Source organism: Myxocyprinus asiaticus, chromosome 6 (assembly GCF_019703515.2).
Source record: "Myxocyprinus asiaticus isolate MX2 ecotype Aquarium Trade chromosome 6, UBuf_Myxa_2, whole genome shotgun sequence".
NCBI classification, from domain to species: Eukaryota; Metazoa; Chordata; class Actinopteri; order Cypriniformes; family Catostomidae; genus Myxocyprinus; species Myxocyprinus asiaticus.
The window spans coordinates 8,406,781-8,425,014 of NC_059349.1; the positions used below are offsets into that span (position 1 = coordinate 8,406,781).

At 38.2% G+C, this 18,234-nt stretch overlaps 1 protein-coding gene across 2 annotated transcripts in view; it reads right to left on the bottom strand.

Moving 5' to 3' along the window:
- The window catches only part of LOC127442936 (gastrula zinc finger protein XlCGF8.2DB-like), a 426,143-nt gene that overhangs the window by 387,347 nt on the left and 20,562 nt on the right, over positions 1-18,234 (bottom strand). The window contains exon 3 of one of the 2 annotated variants that reach the window (XM_051701341.1): positions 7,085-15,494. The exons of the other annotated variant lie outside the window; for it this stretch is intronic. Coding sequence (XP_051557301.1) covers positions 14,740-15,494 — 755 coding nt within the window. The 3' untranslated portion in view covers positions 7,085-14,739. Of the gene's footprint in view, positions 1-7,084; positions 15,495-18,234 lie in introns of those variants that run through there. 2 annotated transcript variants of the gene reach the window in all.

Sequence of the window (18,234 nt, forward strand, 5' to 3'; positions counted from 1 at the left end):
CAGGACAGAATTAGGTGATATAAGCAAAACATGTGAAACATAATTTAATGGCAGAAAGCAACACACATTAATTTACTATTTATTTGTGATCTTTGATGTGTTAATTTAACAAGTTTAATTCTGTCATTCTCATTTTAATTCCTTCAAAGATGGCAGTTAAGCCTGCGTAAAACTATCTGATTTTTCTGACGAGTTTCAGGCGTAACTTTAATTTACATAATAAGTAGGGCTATTTTGATGGCAATTTTTTATGACAGCGGATGTTAAGGGCCAATCACCGATGTTGAACGGACTTGTGGCTGGAGGGAGGGGGAGGTGGTTCGCACATTACACGTTTATTCTAAATCAAATTTTTAAAAAAAGAGCACCACTGAACATGGAAATATAAATTAAACCCTTTGTATATATATACAGTATATATATGTATATATATATATATATATATATATATATATATATATATATATATAGTCTCTAGTCTCTAGTTTGAGAAAGACGCCTCACATGTCCTCAGCTGACAGCTTCATTGAATTCTACCCGCTCAACACCAGTTTCATGTACAACAGTAAAGAGAAGACTCAGGGGTGCAAGCCTTATGGGAAGAACTGCAAAGAAAAAGCCACTTTTGAAACAGAAAAACAAAAAGAAAAGGTTAGTGTGGGCAAAGAAACAGGAAATTGGAAAAGAGTGTTATGGATCTTAACCCCATTGAGCTTTTGTGGGATCAGCTAGACTGTAAGGTGCGTGAGAATTGCCCGACAAGACAGCCATATCTATAACAAGTGCAGCAGGAAGAGTGGGGTGAAATGTCACCTGAGTATCTGGACAATCTGACAGCAAGAATGCCAAGAATCTGCAAAGCACATGGAGGATTTTTTGATGAGAACACTCAAAAAATTGTAATAGTAATTTTTCACATTATTAATGTCCTGACTATACATTGTGATCAGTTGAATGCCACTTTGGTGAATAAAAGTACTAATTTCTTTCCATAAGAGCAAAATCTGTACATTATTCCAAACTTTTGGCTGCCAGTGTGTATATATATATATATATATATATATATATATATATATATATATATATATATATGTATATATACAGTTTATATACTGTATATATATATATATATATATATATATATATATATATATTGTGGCGAGTATCCCGTGTGCTTCAGCGTTGCCATGGAATTGGAGCCCATTATCCAATAAATCCTGGAACGCAGACACTGATCGGCCTCACCTTTGATCAGTCAGCTGGAGAGGATTTAAATGCCAGAGGAAGAGGAAGACGGTGAGCGACGACTCCAGAGAATGTCACTAATCCTCTTCTCTTGTCTCTTTTAAATTCCAGGCTCCAGCGCCGATCACAGCACGGACTCCGGGAAAAGCTTCACTACGCACGAGACTCACGGACACAGACATCGCGGCACGCTCACCCCGCCCCTGCACCGAAGACACCTCACACTATTAAGTCTTAAACCTCTCTCTATTGCCACAATCACAATAAAACAACCCCTTGTGGGACCGTGCACTTGAGAATTGTCAGTCTGTGCCTCATTCATCCTGCCACAAAATATATATAAATATATATATATATATATATTATACATACATGAGCCAAAACAATATGACCACTCACAGGTGAAGAGAATAACGTTGATAATCTTATAACAAGGGCACATGTCAAGGTCTGGGTAGATTAGATAGTAAGTGAACAATCAGTTCTCGTAGTCAATGTGTTGAATGCAGGAGAAATAGGCAGGAGTAAAGACCTGAGTGACTTTGACAAGGGCCAAATTGTTAAGGCCAGACAACTGGGTCAGGGCGTCTCTGAAATGGCTAGGCTTGTGGGGTGCCCCCAGTCAGCAGTGGTGAGTACCTACTGATAGTGGTCCAAGCAAGGATAAACCACAAACCAGCGACAGTGTGTTGAGTAGGCCTGTCACGATAATTAAGTTATCGACTTATCGTACGATATATGGACATGACCTCGGAACTGGCGAATGGCTTGAAGAACTGAAAAAACACATACAGCTTGCTTGAAATTATCACTGGCTGTGAGTGGGGTGGGTACACATTACCAATGCAGTAACCAATGTGTGCAGTTTGTGTATAAGAGTGTTTTTTTTCCCTGGAGGATGGTAGCAGTTTGTTTTCTGCAGAAAAAGGATAGCATCTGGAAAGCGATCGTAGACGGTGCATTTGGAGAAGCTTATTGCTTTTTGGAGTCAACAAGTATGGGTCAGTATGTCAAATCTAATATCTAATTTTTTATATAACATTAACATAGACTTTATATTTGTATACAGCTTTAGATTATATAAATATATCATAGTCTACATTTATATATATATGCTGCATACCTTACAAGTTTGTACTTTTAGTTTATGGTACTTTAACATACTTTTGAATAGTTCACTTTCTACCAAATTACACTTTTGTTGCCCATCTCACAATAAATATGTGAAAGAAAAATGTATTTATTTTTTCCATGCGCTATTAATACATGTCTTTAACAAACAACCTAACATAGCAGATGCTGCAGACTCTTGGAGTAATATTGAAAACTACCTGTGTATTCAAAAGCTTAAGGTTGATTGGGTGCAAAAATGGGGTGTGGCAGTGAAGCATTGAGAAAAGTCAAAGGCAGTCATTAGGTGTGACACCTTCCCTGTTTTTAACTTGTAAGTGTGACAGGCACACAGACTAGAAGGAAATGATCAGCATCAAAAGCCACCTACAAGTGTGACACCCCCACCTAAATAGAGTTGTTCTGCGTCTGCTAGTGTGACACCAGCTTTAGAGGCGGTCAAAGACATTGTGGCTGACCTTCCGGACTGGGGATTGTAAGCCATGCTAGTTGGAGTGCAACTCCCTGAAATGGCCAGTTAAGAAGCCAGACAGGACATGGAGGGTTATGGCCAGCCCCGCTGAGATCCTCAGCGATCCCGATGAGGTTGCCAAAGTGGCAGTCGCGGCTGTATGGGCCTGCCAGTGATGCCTGTATCACCCTCCCCAAGTCTGTGCTAGACTGCCAGGAGGGCTCCAGAAGAGACCAACAAATCACCTTTTAAGCACAAGGAACGACCTCTGTTGCCAAAGGTCACTGCAGCTTGTGTAGCTGGAAGTTGCTCTGCTCACATTGAAAATTAATGGGATCTTGTTGCTTTGTCGCGAGATGTTGCCAGCAGTGTGAACAGGGTAGAGAATAGCTATCTGACTCAAGGTTCTCATCAATTTTTTTTTAAAACCAGCATTTTGAATGCGATGCCTCTTCAGCTCCTGAGACATTATAGGATATTCAAGTGTCCAGTCTAGGGTTGCAAATTCTAAGAAATTTTCTTAATCAGCTATCATTAATAATAATGAATGAAAACTGATTAATCATAATCAACAATAATAAACTGTGAGTGGTGAACAGCCTGAAACTCAAAAAATAAAAGATGCATATTTGACTTCAATCAAAGCTTTATTAATAAAAAATTGATTTTCGACTGACCAACCATTCTAATGAAATTGTGAAAATGTCAGCATAGCATCTGAGAAAAATTCATTACTAAAAAAGGAAATATGAAAACATAACAAAATATAGGCAAGAATTGTCAATACAGTTCTAAGAAATGGCAGTATTAGTATTTTCTCCTTAATGTATTTTCAGTTCAGTGCATTTTAATACATTCAGGCTTTAATTAACTTAGATAAATCTACTGTTTATGTATTATTATTAATAATAACTTGCATAGAAGATACAGATTCGAGTTCATTAAAACTTCATGTTGTAGATCGTGAGATATTTCACACCTTACATTTTTATTTGAAATGTACTAAAACAATAGGGTTAAAAAAATAAATAAAATTCTTTATACCATTAAAACTGCTGCCAGAACTGTTCTGTAATTACTGCCAGTATTTGTTGAACACAGTTAAAAAAAAAAATAAAAAAAAATAAAAAAAAAACTGCATTTAAACTTTACATTAAGTCTAATGTACATTATATTTGCAGTAAATTGCTGGCAAATGTCCTGCCAGTACTTTACTGTTAATCTAACAGGATTTTTTTTTGTATCCAACACATCCACACACATTTCACATTGTCTTTTAATGGGTGTAAAGAGATGATATTAAAAGTAATTGTCTTTTAAGTAATTGTAATATAGAAATAATTTTACATTATTATCTGATTTGCTTTACCAATATCTTTGTTTATTTGGTTATTTTGCAGTGGACGCCTATATGGCTCTTTGAAATAACTGAAATAATTTGGAAAAGCGATATGAAACTGGAAACAGACCTGGAACTACTTCATAGTTAATTTAACACACATCTGTTAACCAATCAGAATCAAGCATTCAAAAATGCTGTGGTATAACTTGTGATAGTTGGCTGTATTAAAGCAAGATGCTCAATCAGTAGCGCAAGAGAGTAGTTCTACCCCGCTTATTACACAACTACTAACCAAATTAATAAATGGATATTAAATATTGATTTGCGTTAAAATTATGTAATTATGTGAGAAGAAATAAATAGCTGAAAAGCTAAATTCCACCTCCGGTTTGCACTAGAGTTCTATTGGTGTTTATTTTCTAAAAAATTACTGTCTGACTGCTCATTTTGCGATGACTCGCAAGACCTGTGTGACCGGTCTGATATGACTTAATCCACGGGCGTGCGGTTGTTTCTCATAAATATAAGACTGTTAGATGGCATCACTGACCAATCAAAATAAAGTATTCCAGAGATCCATGTAATAATTGTACCTAAGAGGGTATTTACACTTTTTTTGCAGTTTGGATAGCAATCCGATCATGAAAAGACCAAGAGTAAATGCCCTCCAATGTAAACTTCACTCCGCCCAAACAGCACTATGTCAGCATAGGGAAAATGTGAAACATAACAGCTGTTACAGAGTATTTGCATAGGGCTTGCGTCGCATGATAAATAATAACAAATTAAGAAACGGATGCACGTTGTAGGATTTGCAGTATTTACTATTTGATACTTAAGTATTTTTAAAACCAGGTACTTTTTACTTAGGTGGTATTTTAATTGATGCCTTTTAATTCTACTTTAATCCTACTTGGTTTGGTATCTGTACTTAAATATGGAATACGAGTAATATTTCCAACTCTGGTGAATATATAATCTATAAAATCTTAAATTGGTAAATACTTGCCTATAGAGCATTGTAGCAGAGCCAAGTCTATGCGATCGCCCTCTGGTGCCCTTATGGTAGATAAAACATGATAAAGTGCCCTCTATGGTGGCCAAGTGTGCAAGAAAATGTGATGCAGTGCCCTAATGGGCGGCCTTCCAATGGAAAGATTGTGATGCAGTGCCCTCTAGGGTGCCCCTATGTGTGAGGAAATGTGGTAAAGTGCCCTCCAAGGTGCCCCTATGTGCAAAAAATAAAAAATAAAAAAAGTGATGAAATTCCCTCTGGGTGCCCTTCCATTGGAGATAATGTGATGAAGTGCACTAATGGGTGCCCTTCCAGTGGAGAAATTGTGATGCAGTGCCCTCATGGGTGCCCCTATGTGTGAGGAAATGGGATTAAGTGTCCTAGTGGGTGCCCTTCCAATGGAGATGATATGATGCAGTGCCATGTAGGCTGCCCTACATGCTAGAAAATTCTAAGGTGCCTTAAAGTCAACGATGTGGACACAGTTTTCCCTACCCTGACTAAGCTCCTCAAAATATATGCCACATTGCCAGTGACAACTGCTTCAGTAGAGCGGTCATTCTCTAAACTGAAGCTGATCAAGACCCAGCTCAGAAACAGATGTGGGGAAGGCAAGCTCTCAGATCTTCTGCTGCTATCCATTAAGAGGGACATCCCAGCTGAACCAAACGAGGTCATTGCTATTTACAAACACATGGCCAAAATAAAAATTCTACTCTATTTCCACCACCCTGACTATCTCCCTACCCTGACTAAGCTCCTCAATATACAGCTCATTCTCAGTGACATCACTTGTGTGTGTGTGGGCAGGTATGGGTGGTTTACGAGGACATTTTTTAGGTTACAAACTGGTAATTACAAGGGTAATATGCTATAAATGTTGTTTATGAGGATATTTCTAGTGTGCCTATAATTCAAATCACTTAAAAAAAAAATCTTTTTTTATTTATTTTTTTATGTAAAAATGTAGAACGTTTTTTTTGTGAGGGTTAGGTTTAGGTGTAGGGGACAGAATCTATAGTTCGTATAGTATAAAAATAATTATGTCTATGGAGAGTCCTCATAAGGATAGCTGCACAAACGTGTGTGTGTTTGTGTGTGTAATAAATGGTTAAATAGTTAATAGTTCCTTGTGTGTTTTTATTACAGAGGTGTAGAAGTTATTAGACTTGCCACAGTATCATAATTTTCACACCGGTGCCGTGTTCCTGTTCAAACTGATGAACACTGGTATTACTGCTGGTTGGACACTAGGTGATATGGGGTAATTTTCGTTAAGCAGGATTAGAGTAAAGCCTACACAATAAAGCAAGGCAGCTTAATTTCAAACTTTGAACTTTATTTTTTTTATTGATTTTAACTAAAAATTCAAATTAAACTGAAAAAACTGAAGTGCAATTAAAACTTGTTGTTTAGCTTTTAGAAAGATGGCTTTTCAACAGTTGTGAAGGGCAACATCTCTTTGGAAACTAATCTACTTCATCCATGCATTTTCGACTGGTCACAATATATTTTCACAATTTGTTCACAATATATATATATATATATATATATATACACACACATACATATATACATATGAGGGATCTGTGAATATTCTTGCTTTAGTGATTTTGCATAGAATATTGTATGAATTTATTTAAAAAACGATAAACTCAAACGAAATGAAAAAGCAATTAAAATAACAAAGTGGTACATAAAAACATGTACAGTATAACCACCTTTCATTTACCGTCTCGCAAATATCTGTCTGTGACAACTGCGGAAAATTATTAAAACAAATTAAGATCTAAAAACGATTTTAAATGTAAACATAATAATTATAATGATAATAATAATCACTGAAATATAAATCATGGTTTGAGGTGAACGTGTTTTTGTATTATTTTACATTTTAATCACAGATGTATAGGCTGCAGTCTGTGGAAATAAAGCGAACTGAACTCAAAACACCTCCTGAGCTGAGATGTCTGAGGTCATTTGAAGTATTCTCATAGACAATACTATTCTTGCAAAAAAAATTCAGAACACTGAAACAAAGAAAATGTGAGAAACTTTTACATGTGTTCCACGAGACTGCACGCCTCCGAACAAACAGCATGTCATACATGCGCATAGACGGCTTTTCTGTCATGTTCTTAAAAATATAATAAAGTGTGTTTCTTCAAGCGTGTCTGTGTCTAACAGCATTTCTTGTGTCATTCCGAATCCAAGGCGTCTTACAGTTACCAAACATGCGTTACCTGCAATTAAACAGAAAGTCTTCTGTCAGTGTGCATATGAACGTTACATTTATATAGCGCTTTTCTGACACTACACTCAAAGCACTTTACACAGTGAACAAGGGGACTCTCCTCAACCACCACCAGTGTGCAGCATCCACCTGGATGATGCGATGGCAGCCATAGTGAGCCAGTACGCTCACCACACATCAGCTATTGGTGGAGAGGAGAGAGTAGAGTGATACAGCCAATTAATGGATGGGAATTATTAGGAAGCCATGATTGATTAAGGCCAATGGGGAGAATTTGGCCAGGACACCGGAGATACACCCCTACTCTTCTCGAGAAGTGTCCTGGGATTTTTAATGACCACAGAGAATCAGGACCTCAGTTTAACGTCTCATCTGAAGGACTGTACCTTTTTACAGTATAGTGTCCCCAGCATACTTCGCTGCCTGTGTAATTTGATAAGTTGGTAAAGAACATCTGTCTTTCAGTGCGTTATTTAGGTTCATTTATCATGGGTCGCAAACTCTTCATTAGGCAACTATTCTTTATTTAACTTATTCTATTCGTTAGGCTATTGTATTGATATTGGAAGTTCCATTCATAATGTTTCCACCAGTATCAGATTTCACACCGGTGTTGTCCCTTGTACCAAGTAAAACCGGTAACAGTGTACACCGTGGCAACCCTAGTAGTTATACATAATAAAACAAATTTAATCTTAACCAGGGTTTAGAACTGTTTCACCATAAATGCATCATGAATTTCTGCACGCTGGTGCCCCACCACATGCAGTTGGTGCCCTTTTTATTTTTTTCGCCCCTGCCCCACAGACAGCCTGAGTCCACAACAGTGTGTGTGTGCGTTTATGACATGGAAGTTCCCGTTGATATTTACATTAGTAATATTTTATAGATTATTAAATATGCATTATATCATGCTCGATTTTTATATTTGTATCCATGTTTAGTATGTAGCCATAGTGTTTACACATATTTGTATATGTCATGATGTATTCAAATACCTTTTAATAACAGCAAATAAAACTGGATATGTTCTTGTTCTTGGAACAATACAAATCAATGTTCAAAGAATGCTATATTGTTAAAATAAAGTTTTGAAAATATTGTAAGCAACAATATTCTAACCTTTAGATAACTTTCAAATTAAATACACCAGCAATTAGATAAAGTAATTTCTTGCAGTGTATGCTGTGAACACCACACTATTACAGTAAATGTGTAAATATACAAGAGATTACTGTACTAAAATACAGTTAGGAGCAGCATCTGAAAATACAGGGTGTACTTTAAAGAACTGTACAATTACAGTTTGCAGCTGTATTAAACCAGTATTATACTGAAATTAACTAAAACAGAAAAAGTGACAGAGCTGTAAAAAAGCTTCTTTACTGCCAGTAACATACAGTACTTTACAGTCCGGCTGCCAGAACTGTACTGTCATTACTTTGATAACAGTAGCTGCCAGTATTTGACGAATACAGAATAAAATAAAATAAATAAAAAAAATTAAAAAAAAACCATTTGAGCTTTACATTACTGTAAGTCCAGTATAATTGCGTTAAAGCTGAAGTATGTAACATCTTTTTTAGTGTTAAAATACTTTCTTCTATCCCAGCTTAATATGCAGAGACAACTATAAGTAAACCATTCATATGTTAATTTTCTTAAAAACTGTAATCACTGTGTCTCTGTGGCGCTACAAAAATTCCTGTTTTTGTTTTAAGAGACCCGCTTGTTAACAATGTTACACAACCAATAGTGTGAGTTGGGGATGGGAATATCCAACTGTTTGAACAACAGCAGATGAGGGGCGTATTCGGAAAGCTGTTTTGAAAACAATGATTATTTTTGCAATTCATTCAATGAAGCTAATGGCGCAAGAATTACATACTTCAGCTTTAACAGACCTAGATAATGTGAATGCACCACCATGTATTCACCTAAAAGTGTCATGAAACCCCACTAGGTTTTTTTTTTTTTTCCTTTTTCACCCAATTTGGAATGCCCAATTCCCAGTGTGTTTTTTTTTTTTTTTTTTAAGTCCTCGTGGTCACGTAGTGATTCGCCTCAATCCGGGTTGCGGAGGATGAATCCCAGTTGCCTCCACGTCTGAGACCATCAACCCGCGCATCTTATCACGTGGCTTGTCGAGCGCGTTGCCACGGAGACATAGCACGTGTGGAGGCTTCTCGCCATCCACCGCGGCATCCGCACTCAACTCACCACGCGCCCCACCGAGAACAAACCACATTATAGCGACCACGAGGAGGTTACCCCATGTGACTCTACCCTCCCTAGCAACCGGGCCAATTTGGTTGCTTAGGAGACCTGGCTGGAGTCACTCGGCATGCCCTGGGATTCGAACTAGCGAACTCCAGGGGTGGTAGACAGCATCTTTTACCACTGAGCCACCCAGGCCCCCACCCCCCTAGTTCTTCACCAATTATTCACACCTCAGACTAAATAAAGGCGTGAACAAATGTAAAAATGTGGGCGTTATGGGGAAAGGAAGGGGGAGGACGGGAGGGGGTCACGAGCTACTTTCAAAACACTCTCACAACTGGCTGAACATCACAGTATGAGTAGAGATGAAAACAAGAGTTTTGGGGTGCTTTGCTGAATATCAATCACGGGACAAAAGTGTGAAATGTGAAGACGATAGAACAGTTTGCAAATCTGCAAAAACATTAGGATGTTTTGTTCAAACTTCTAAGAATGAAGTGAGAACAGCACTCAGCAGACATTACGATCAAAACCAGCACAGGTTTAAGACAACATAAATTCAGATCTTTATTCTTACATGGAGTGTCAGGCCCTGTTACTCTGTCAGTCTGGGTTTTTGTGTGACAGGATTGTGACATCATTGTTCTATGTCTATCTTGTGTTTTGTTTTCTGTCTTTGTGTGAGCACGCAGCTTCAGTTGTGGTTTCCCTGCTGTGCGCTCTTCAGTCGGTCTTGTTTCATGCCCGGAGCATGGTGTCTGGGTCCTGATTTCCCTGTTGGGTTCGGTTTTGGTTTTAGTGTCAGGATCCTGACACTCATGCTCCATGTCTTGTCTTTTATTGGTGTGAGTGCATTGCGCTTATGTCATCTTGGCAGCATGCACTCAATCATCAATCGTTTGGGTCTGTTTGCCTCGCGATGTACGCTCAGGCTTTGTCTAGTGTGAGAATGCATGGCATTGCTTTGTTGACATTGCCTTGCATTCTCTTGTCTTCTGTCGGTTGGCATGAGCACATATTGCCTCGGCGATGTGCGCTTGTGCTATTCGGGTGTTTGTGTCTTGTGAAAGCATGTGGTTTTGTTTTGTCTCCGTTTTGCTGCACGTCTCTCACTCTTGCGTCAATGCCTACCTCCTTGTCTGCTAATTATTAGTTCATTTGTTTCACCTGCCACTGGTTAACCTGTTTGATTTATCTCCCTATTTTAGTCTCCTTGTGTGTACTGTCCAGTGCCAGTTCGTCTTGTTTTGTGCTTCATGTCAGTCTGGTTTTTCCCTGTTCGGTCCTGTCGGTTCTGGTCAGTCCTGTTTCCAGTTCGTCTGCCCCAGCCCAGCTTCAGTGGGCTTCCTGTGCTGGACTTTGTGTTTTCCCCTATGGGGTAGTTTATGTTTGTTTTGTTTCTTTTGTGTTAATAAAAATATTTTTGTTTTATACTCTACATTCGGGTCCTTCCTCAGATTCATGGGGGGGGGGGGAAATATCATGGTCCTGTCACTCTGGGTTTTTGTGCTGTATTTATATTCCGTTTCATGAAGTTACAAATGTAAAATGTGACAAAAAGACATCTGTTTACAACTTATACACTCTATAGTGAATAAGACACTTTTACAGCTTTTTTTCTCTGGACTTTTACTTAATATATATTTGGTAAATTTGGTTTGTTGTATTCAACCTTTCCGACCTGTGCTATGTTTTGACCATATGTTTAACAGTTTGATGTACAGTGAATAATCATATTTTATAAGTTATGAAAACAGAACACTTCTAATTTGTCAGCAAATTAAAAGCACCAGTTCGGAGTTTATTATATTGCCTTTATGCATTAAGTGCAGCTTCTAAGTTTTAAAACTACACTCATATTGTGTTGGTCAAACATATAAAATAATAGTGATGCACCGATCAGGAAATTTGAGGGTGATACGACCACCGACTTTTTTTACATTATGATCGGCCGATACCGATATCGATTTTTAGCCACACTATTGCAAGTTATATTCTGCAGTTATGTTTATGCCCCACACAGTAAAATTACATTAATTGTGAATTGCTAACATTTATTTGTACTGAAAACAGTTATGAATAGTTCTGTTGTCAATATCAAAGGTCATTGAGTACTGGCAACCAGTAAAAACCATGAGGGCATCACACACAGCAGAGATACGTTCAAAAATAAGAAAGTTGTCTATTACAAGCTCCAAAACTGCTCCTGTTAAGAATCATTAGTACTTATGATTTGTTTATTGCCTTTGGCGTCTTGTTGTAACACAAATCACCAATTATTAAGCAAATGCATGAAGACGCAGTGCCATTATTTAAGGTTAACAGTTTACAGCTGAAGTCAGAAGTTTACATACACCTCAGCCAAATACATTTAAACTCGGTTTTTCACAATTCCTGACATTTAATTGTAGAAAACATTCCCTGTCTTAGGTCAGTTAGGATCACTATTTTATTTTAAGAATGTGAAATATCAGAATAATAGTAGAGAGAATGATTGATTTCAGCTTTTATTTTTTTCATAACATTACCAGTGGGTCAGAAGTTTACATACACTTTGTTAGTATTTGGTAGCATTGCCTTTAAATTGTTTAACTTGGGTCAAACATTTTGGGTAGCCTTCCACAAACTTCTCACAATAAGTTGGTGGAATTTCTCCCATTCCACCAGATAGAACTGGTGTAACTGGGTCAGTTTTGTAGGCCTCCTTGCTTGCACACGCTTTTTCAGTTCTGCTCAAAAATGTTCAATAGGATTGAGGTCAGGGCTTTGTGATGGCCACTACAATACCTTGACTTTGTTGTCCTTAAGCCATTTTGCCACAACTTTGGAGGTATGCTTGTGGTCATTGTCCATTTGGAAGACCCATTTGCGACTAAGCTTTAACTTCCTGGCTGATGTCTTGAGATGTTGCTTTAATATATCCACATCATTTTTCTTCCTCATGATGCCATTTATTTTGTGAAGTGCACCAGTCCCTCCTGCAGCAAAGCACCCCCACAACATGATGCTGCCACCTCCATGCTTCACGGTTGGGATGGTGTTCTTCGGCTTGCAAGCCTAATCCTTTATCCTCCAAACATAATGCTAGTCATTATGGCCAAACAGTTACATTTTTGTTTCATTACACCAGAGGACATTTCTCTTCATGGGCACTTGTAACCTGTAGTCTGGCTTTTTTATGGTGGTTATGGAGCAGTGGCTTCTTCCTTGCTGAGCAGCCTTTCAGATTATATTGATATAGGATTAGTTTTACTGTGGATATAGATACTTGTCTACCTGTTTCCTCCAGCATCTCCTCAAGGTCCTTTGCTGTTGTTCTGGGACTGATTTGCACTTTTCGCACCAAACTATTTTCATCTCTAGGAGACAGAATGCGTCTCCTTCCTGAGCGGTATGATGGCTGCATGGACACATGGTGTTTATACTTACATACTATCGTTTGTACAGATGAACGTGGTACCTTAAGGCATTTGGAAATAGCTCCCAAGGATGAATCAGACTTGTGGAGGTCCATAATTTTTTTAGGTCTTGGCTGATTTCTTTTGATTTTCCCATGTTGTCAAGCAAAGAGGCACTGAGTTTGAAGGTAGGCCTTAAAATACATCCACAGGTACACCTTCAATTCAGTACACCTCCCATCAGAAGCTAATTGGCTAATTGTCTAAAGGCTTGACATCATTTTCTGGAATTTTCCAAGCTGCCTAAAGGCACAGTTAACTTAGTGTATGTAAACTTCTGACCAACTGGAATTGTGATATAGTCAGTTAAAAGTGCATCAATCTGTCTGTAAACAATTGTTGGAATAATTACTCATGTTATGCACAAAGTAAATGTCCTAAAAGACTTGCCATAACTATAGTTTGCTAATATTAAATCTGTGGAGTGGTTAAAAAATGACTTAAGTGTATGTAAACTTTATCTGTTATTAGTGGCTTTGTGACCAAGATCAGTCTGATTTAAATTGAAATCCTCAATTAAATTGGGAATAGCTCTGGGATGAGTGACTGATGAGATATTGAGAGCACCTGGAGAGCATGCATGTTTGATTGACACCGAGAGCGCTCATGTTGAAGGGGGAGAAGCTAATAGCACCCATGATCGCTCAAACAGTCTCTATCGCTCCACACGTCTGATTGTCACGACGCACGTTACATCACATATACTCAGATTTGTATTTGCATGTTTAATTGTTGTTTAATTCGTTTTTATGCCCGTTTGCAGTCGCTTAATCCTCTCTGTGCTCACAGTGCAGTGAGTCAGAATAACTCAGAATAACTGGCAGCTTAATATTCATACACATGTAGGCAGCTTAATATTCATACACATGTTCTTACACATTTTAAAACAAACCGGCATATTCATCTAAATTACAGCATATCTGAAATTTTACATTTGCGAATGCATAGAATTGCCACCAACTCACCCTCCAAAGGCCACTCTGTCATGCTTTAAGGGCTGAGCAAGCGCTCATTCATTAGAGGACCAGTGTGTATGTGTGATTCCTTGTGTGCTGACAAAAAAAAGATTGGCCCTGAATTTAGGCACGATCGGCCGATCATAGATTTAAGACGAAAATCGGCTGATTTCGATCGGTGCACTTTTTTTCAGCACTCAAAAGTATTCCAAAATATGTATTTATTATTAAGCGAGTCAAGAACAAGCATACAGTTAATGCCTTGTTTCTTTTTTCTCTGCAAGGTAGACATGTATAGTGAATAATTTCTCAACATGTTAACATACTTTTATGAACTTATTTTTAATGCTCAAATAATTAAATAAATACATTTAATACATTGGTTTTATTTGTTTATGAAATGTATAATTATTTAACCTTTTGCGAAGGTCACTAACTGGAGCCTATGGTTTAGGTTTGATGCAGAAGTATAAACCGACCTTAAGAGGTGTAAGGAAAATTCCTTGAAAACATGCTTTGTGATTCCAGAAACTACATACTTCACCTTTAAGGTGATCAATTCAACCACCAACTAGCAATTAAATGGCCTTTCTCCAGAGTGAATGTTTAGTTGATTTTTTCAATTACTTATGTCGACAAACCTCTTGTCACACTCAGAACACTAGTGTTATTTTACTCCAGAATGAATTTTCATATGAATTTTTAGGTCTCTTCGAAGTTTGTAACTCTTCCCACACTGATGACATGTGAAAGGCTTCTCTCCAGTGTGAATTCTCATGTGATCCTTAAGGTGTCCTTTCTGTTTGAAACTCTTCCCACACTGATGACATGTGAAAGGCTTCTCTCCAGTGTGAATATTCAAGTGATCCTTAAGGTGTCCTTTCTGTGTGAAATTCTTTCCACACTGATGACATTTAAAAGGCTTCTCTCCAGTGTGAATACTCATGTGATCCTTAAGGTGTCCTTTCTGTGTGAAACTCTTTCCACACTGATGGCATACATAATTTCTCTCTCCAGTGTGAATCCTTATGTGTCTATTAAGGTTCCCTTTCACTGTGAAACTCTTCCCACAATGATCACATGTGAAAGGCTTCTCTCCTGTGTGAGTTCTTATGTGAACCTGAAGGTCTATTTTACGAGTGTAACACTTTCCACACTGAGGGCAGGTGAAAGGTTTCACTCCTGTGTGAGTTTTTATGTGAATCTGAAGACCTCTTTTACGAGTGTACTCCTTTCCACACTGAGGGCAGGTGAGAGAATTTATGGCTCTTGTTCTTTGACTTCTTTTTTGTGAGAAATTCTTTCCAGATTGTGAGCAATTAAAATATTGTTCTTCAGATTTTAAATTATCAGGTTTCTGATACTGATGTTTCTCCTCCACTTCATTCAGGTCTTGACTTTCCTCTTTCAGCTCCATCAGATCTAAAATGAACATGAGTAGATAACATGAAATTTGGGTACATGGGTAAATAACATGTGGTGTGACAATTAATTCTTTGAAAACTTAAATGTTTCTAAATAATCCATAAAATTTATATATGCGCTTTGTACGACCTCATAATTGAGAATACATGGAATATTTGTGCTTTTAAAACTTAATTTGTTACACCGCAGGACCATAATAAATGTACTGGTTTAGCCCAAAAAGTAATTAAAATGGTTGCAAATTTGGTTGAATTGGTGACCTTTTACAGGACCTAAGACATACATTATACTTTCCCTTTTGCATATGTGTACATTTCAACCTAAAAACATGATGTTGAATAAAAAAGCTCATGAATATGTTATGTGAACTACTTTCTCATAAGCGAAATGTCAGTTTAGTGACTTTTATTACATATCACCCAGCCTTAGTTGACCCACATATTCAACGGTCACAAACTTTTTCAGGACAGAATAAGGTGATATGAGAAAAACAAGTGAAACACAATTTAATGGCAGACAGCAACACACATTAAGTAACTGTTTATATGTGATCTTTGATGTGTTAAATGTTCATTCTGTCATTCTCATGTTAATTCCTTCAAACATGGCAGTTAAGCCTGCTTCACACTAGCAACGATTTTCAGGCGTAACTTTAATTTACATAATCAGTAGGTGATGGCAATTTGTTTTTACCACCGTGGTTGTTTTGGGCCAATCACCACCAGTGAATGCTGCTGTACGGTGGTTGGAGGGAGGGGGAGGTGGTGTGTGCAAATTACACATTCATTCTGAATACATTTTAAAAAGTGCATAATTGAACAAAAAAAATTATTAAACCCTTTGTAAAATATCACAAAATACCCCCAAATGACATAAATACAAAACTTTTTTGTATTGGTTTAACATTTCTGTCTGTTATTGCACCATACACTGCTAAACTCCAATATCTAACACAACTGAATATCACTAAACAGTGGGACAATAACTAAATAAACTCAGCAAAAAAAGAAATGTCCTCTCACTTTCAACTCCTTTTATTTTCAGCAAACTTAAGTGTAAATATTTGTACGAACATAAAAAGTTTCAACAACTAAGACATAAACTGAACAAGTTTCACAGACATGTGACTTACAAAAATTGAATAATGTGTCCCTGAACAAAGGGGGGGTCAAAATCAAAAGTAACAGTCAGTATCTGGTGTGGCCACCAGCTGCATTAAGTACTGCAGTGCATCTCCTCCTCATGGACTGCACCAGATTTTCCAGTTCTTGCTGTGAGATGTTACCCCACTCTTCCACCAACGCACTTGGAAGTTCCTGGACATTTCTGGGGGAATGGCCCTAGCCCTCACCCTCTGATCCAACAGGTCCTAGACATGCTCAGTGGGACTGAGATCCGGGCTCTTCGCTGGCCATGGCAGAACACTGACATTCCTGTCTTGCAGGAAATCATGCGCAGAACGAGCAGTATGGCTGGTGGCATTGTCATGCTGCAGGGTCATGTCAAGATGAGCCTGCAGGAAGGGTACCACATGAGGGAGCAAGATATCTTCCCTGTAAAGCACAGCGTTGAGATTGCCTGCAATGACAACAAGCTCAGTCCGATGATGCTGTAACACTCCACCCCAGACCATGACGGACCCTCCACCTCCAAACTGATTCCGCTCTAGTGTACAGGCCTCGGTGTAACGCTCATTCCTTCGATGATAAACGCGAATCCGAACATCACCCCTGGTGAGACAAAACCACGTCTCATTAGTGAAGAGCACTTTTTGCCAGTCCTGTCTGGTCCAGCGAAAGTGGGTTTGTGCCCATAGGTGACGTTGTTACCGGTGATGTCTGGTAAGGACCTGCCTTACAACAGGCCTACAAGCCCTCAGTCCAGCCTCTCTCAGCCTATTGTGGACAGTCTGAGCACTGATGGAGGGATTGTGCGTTCCTGGTGTAACTTGGGCAGTTGTTGTTGCTATCCTGTACCTGTCCCGCAGGTGTGATATTCGGATGTTCCGATCCTGTGCCGGTGTTGTTACACGTGGTCTGCCACTGTGATGACGATCAGCTGTCCTTCCTGTCTCCCTGTTGTGCTGTCTTAGGTGTCTCACAGTACGGACATTGCAATTTATTGCCCTGGCCACATCTGCAGTCCTCATGCCTCCATGCAGCATGCCTAATGCACATTCACGCAGATGAGCAGGGACCCTGGGCGTCTTACTTTTGGTGTTTTTCAGAGTCAGTAGAAAGGTCTCTTTAGTGTCCTAAGTTTTTATAACTGTGACTTTAATTGCCTACTGTCTGTAAGCTGTTAGTGTCTTAACGACCGTTCCACAGGTGCATGTTCATTAATTGTTTGTGGTTCATTGAATAAGAATGGAAAACATTGTTTAAACCTTTTACAATAAAGATCTGTAAAGTTATTTGGATTTTTACAAAATTATCTTTAAAATACAGTGTCCTAAAAAAGGGAAGTTTCTTTTTTTGCTGAGTTTAGTTCAGTCTTACTTTTGCTGAAAGCTTTTCAATTGTCAGATGTTTAAAAAAAAAATACATTTTAGCAGGAAAAAAGCAACATTGTCTGGTTTTTCAGAGGATCTCATTTGACTTTGGTAGTCATGTATACTAGCTTTGTTGTGCTAAATTGGAAGGCATGTCAAGCTTTTTTCACTTAATGCAATAGCAGCAAATATATTTGGACATTTTCACAACTCTCCTCAATATGTAACAATACTTCCTTTAAATTT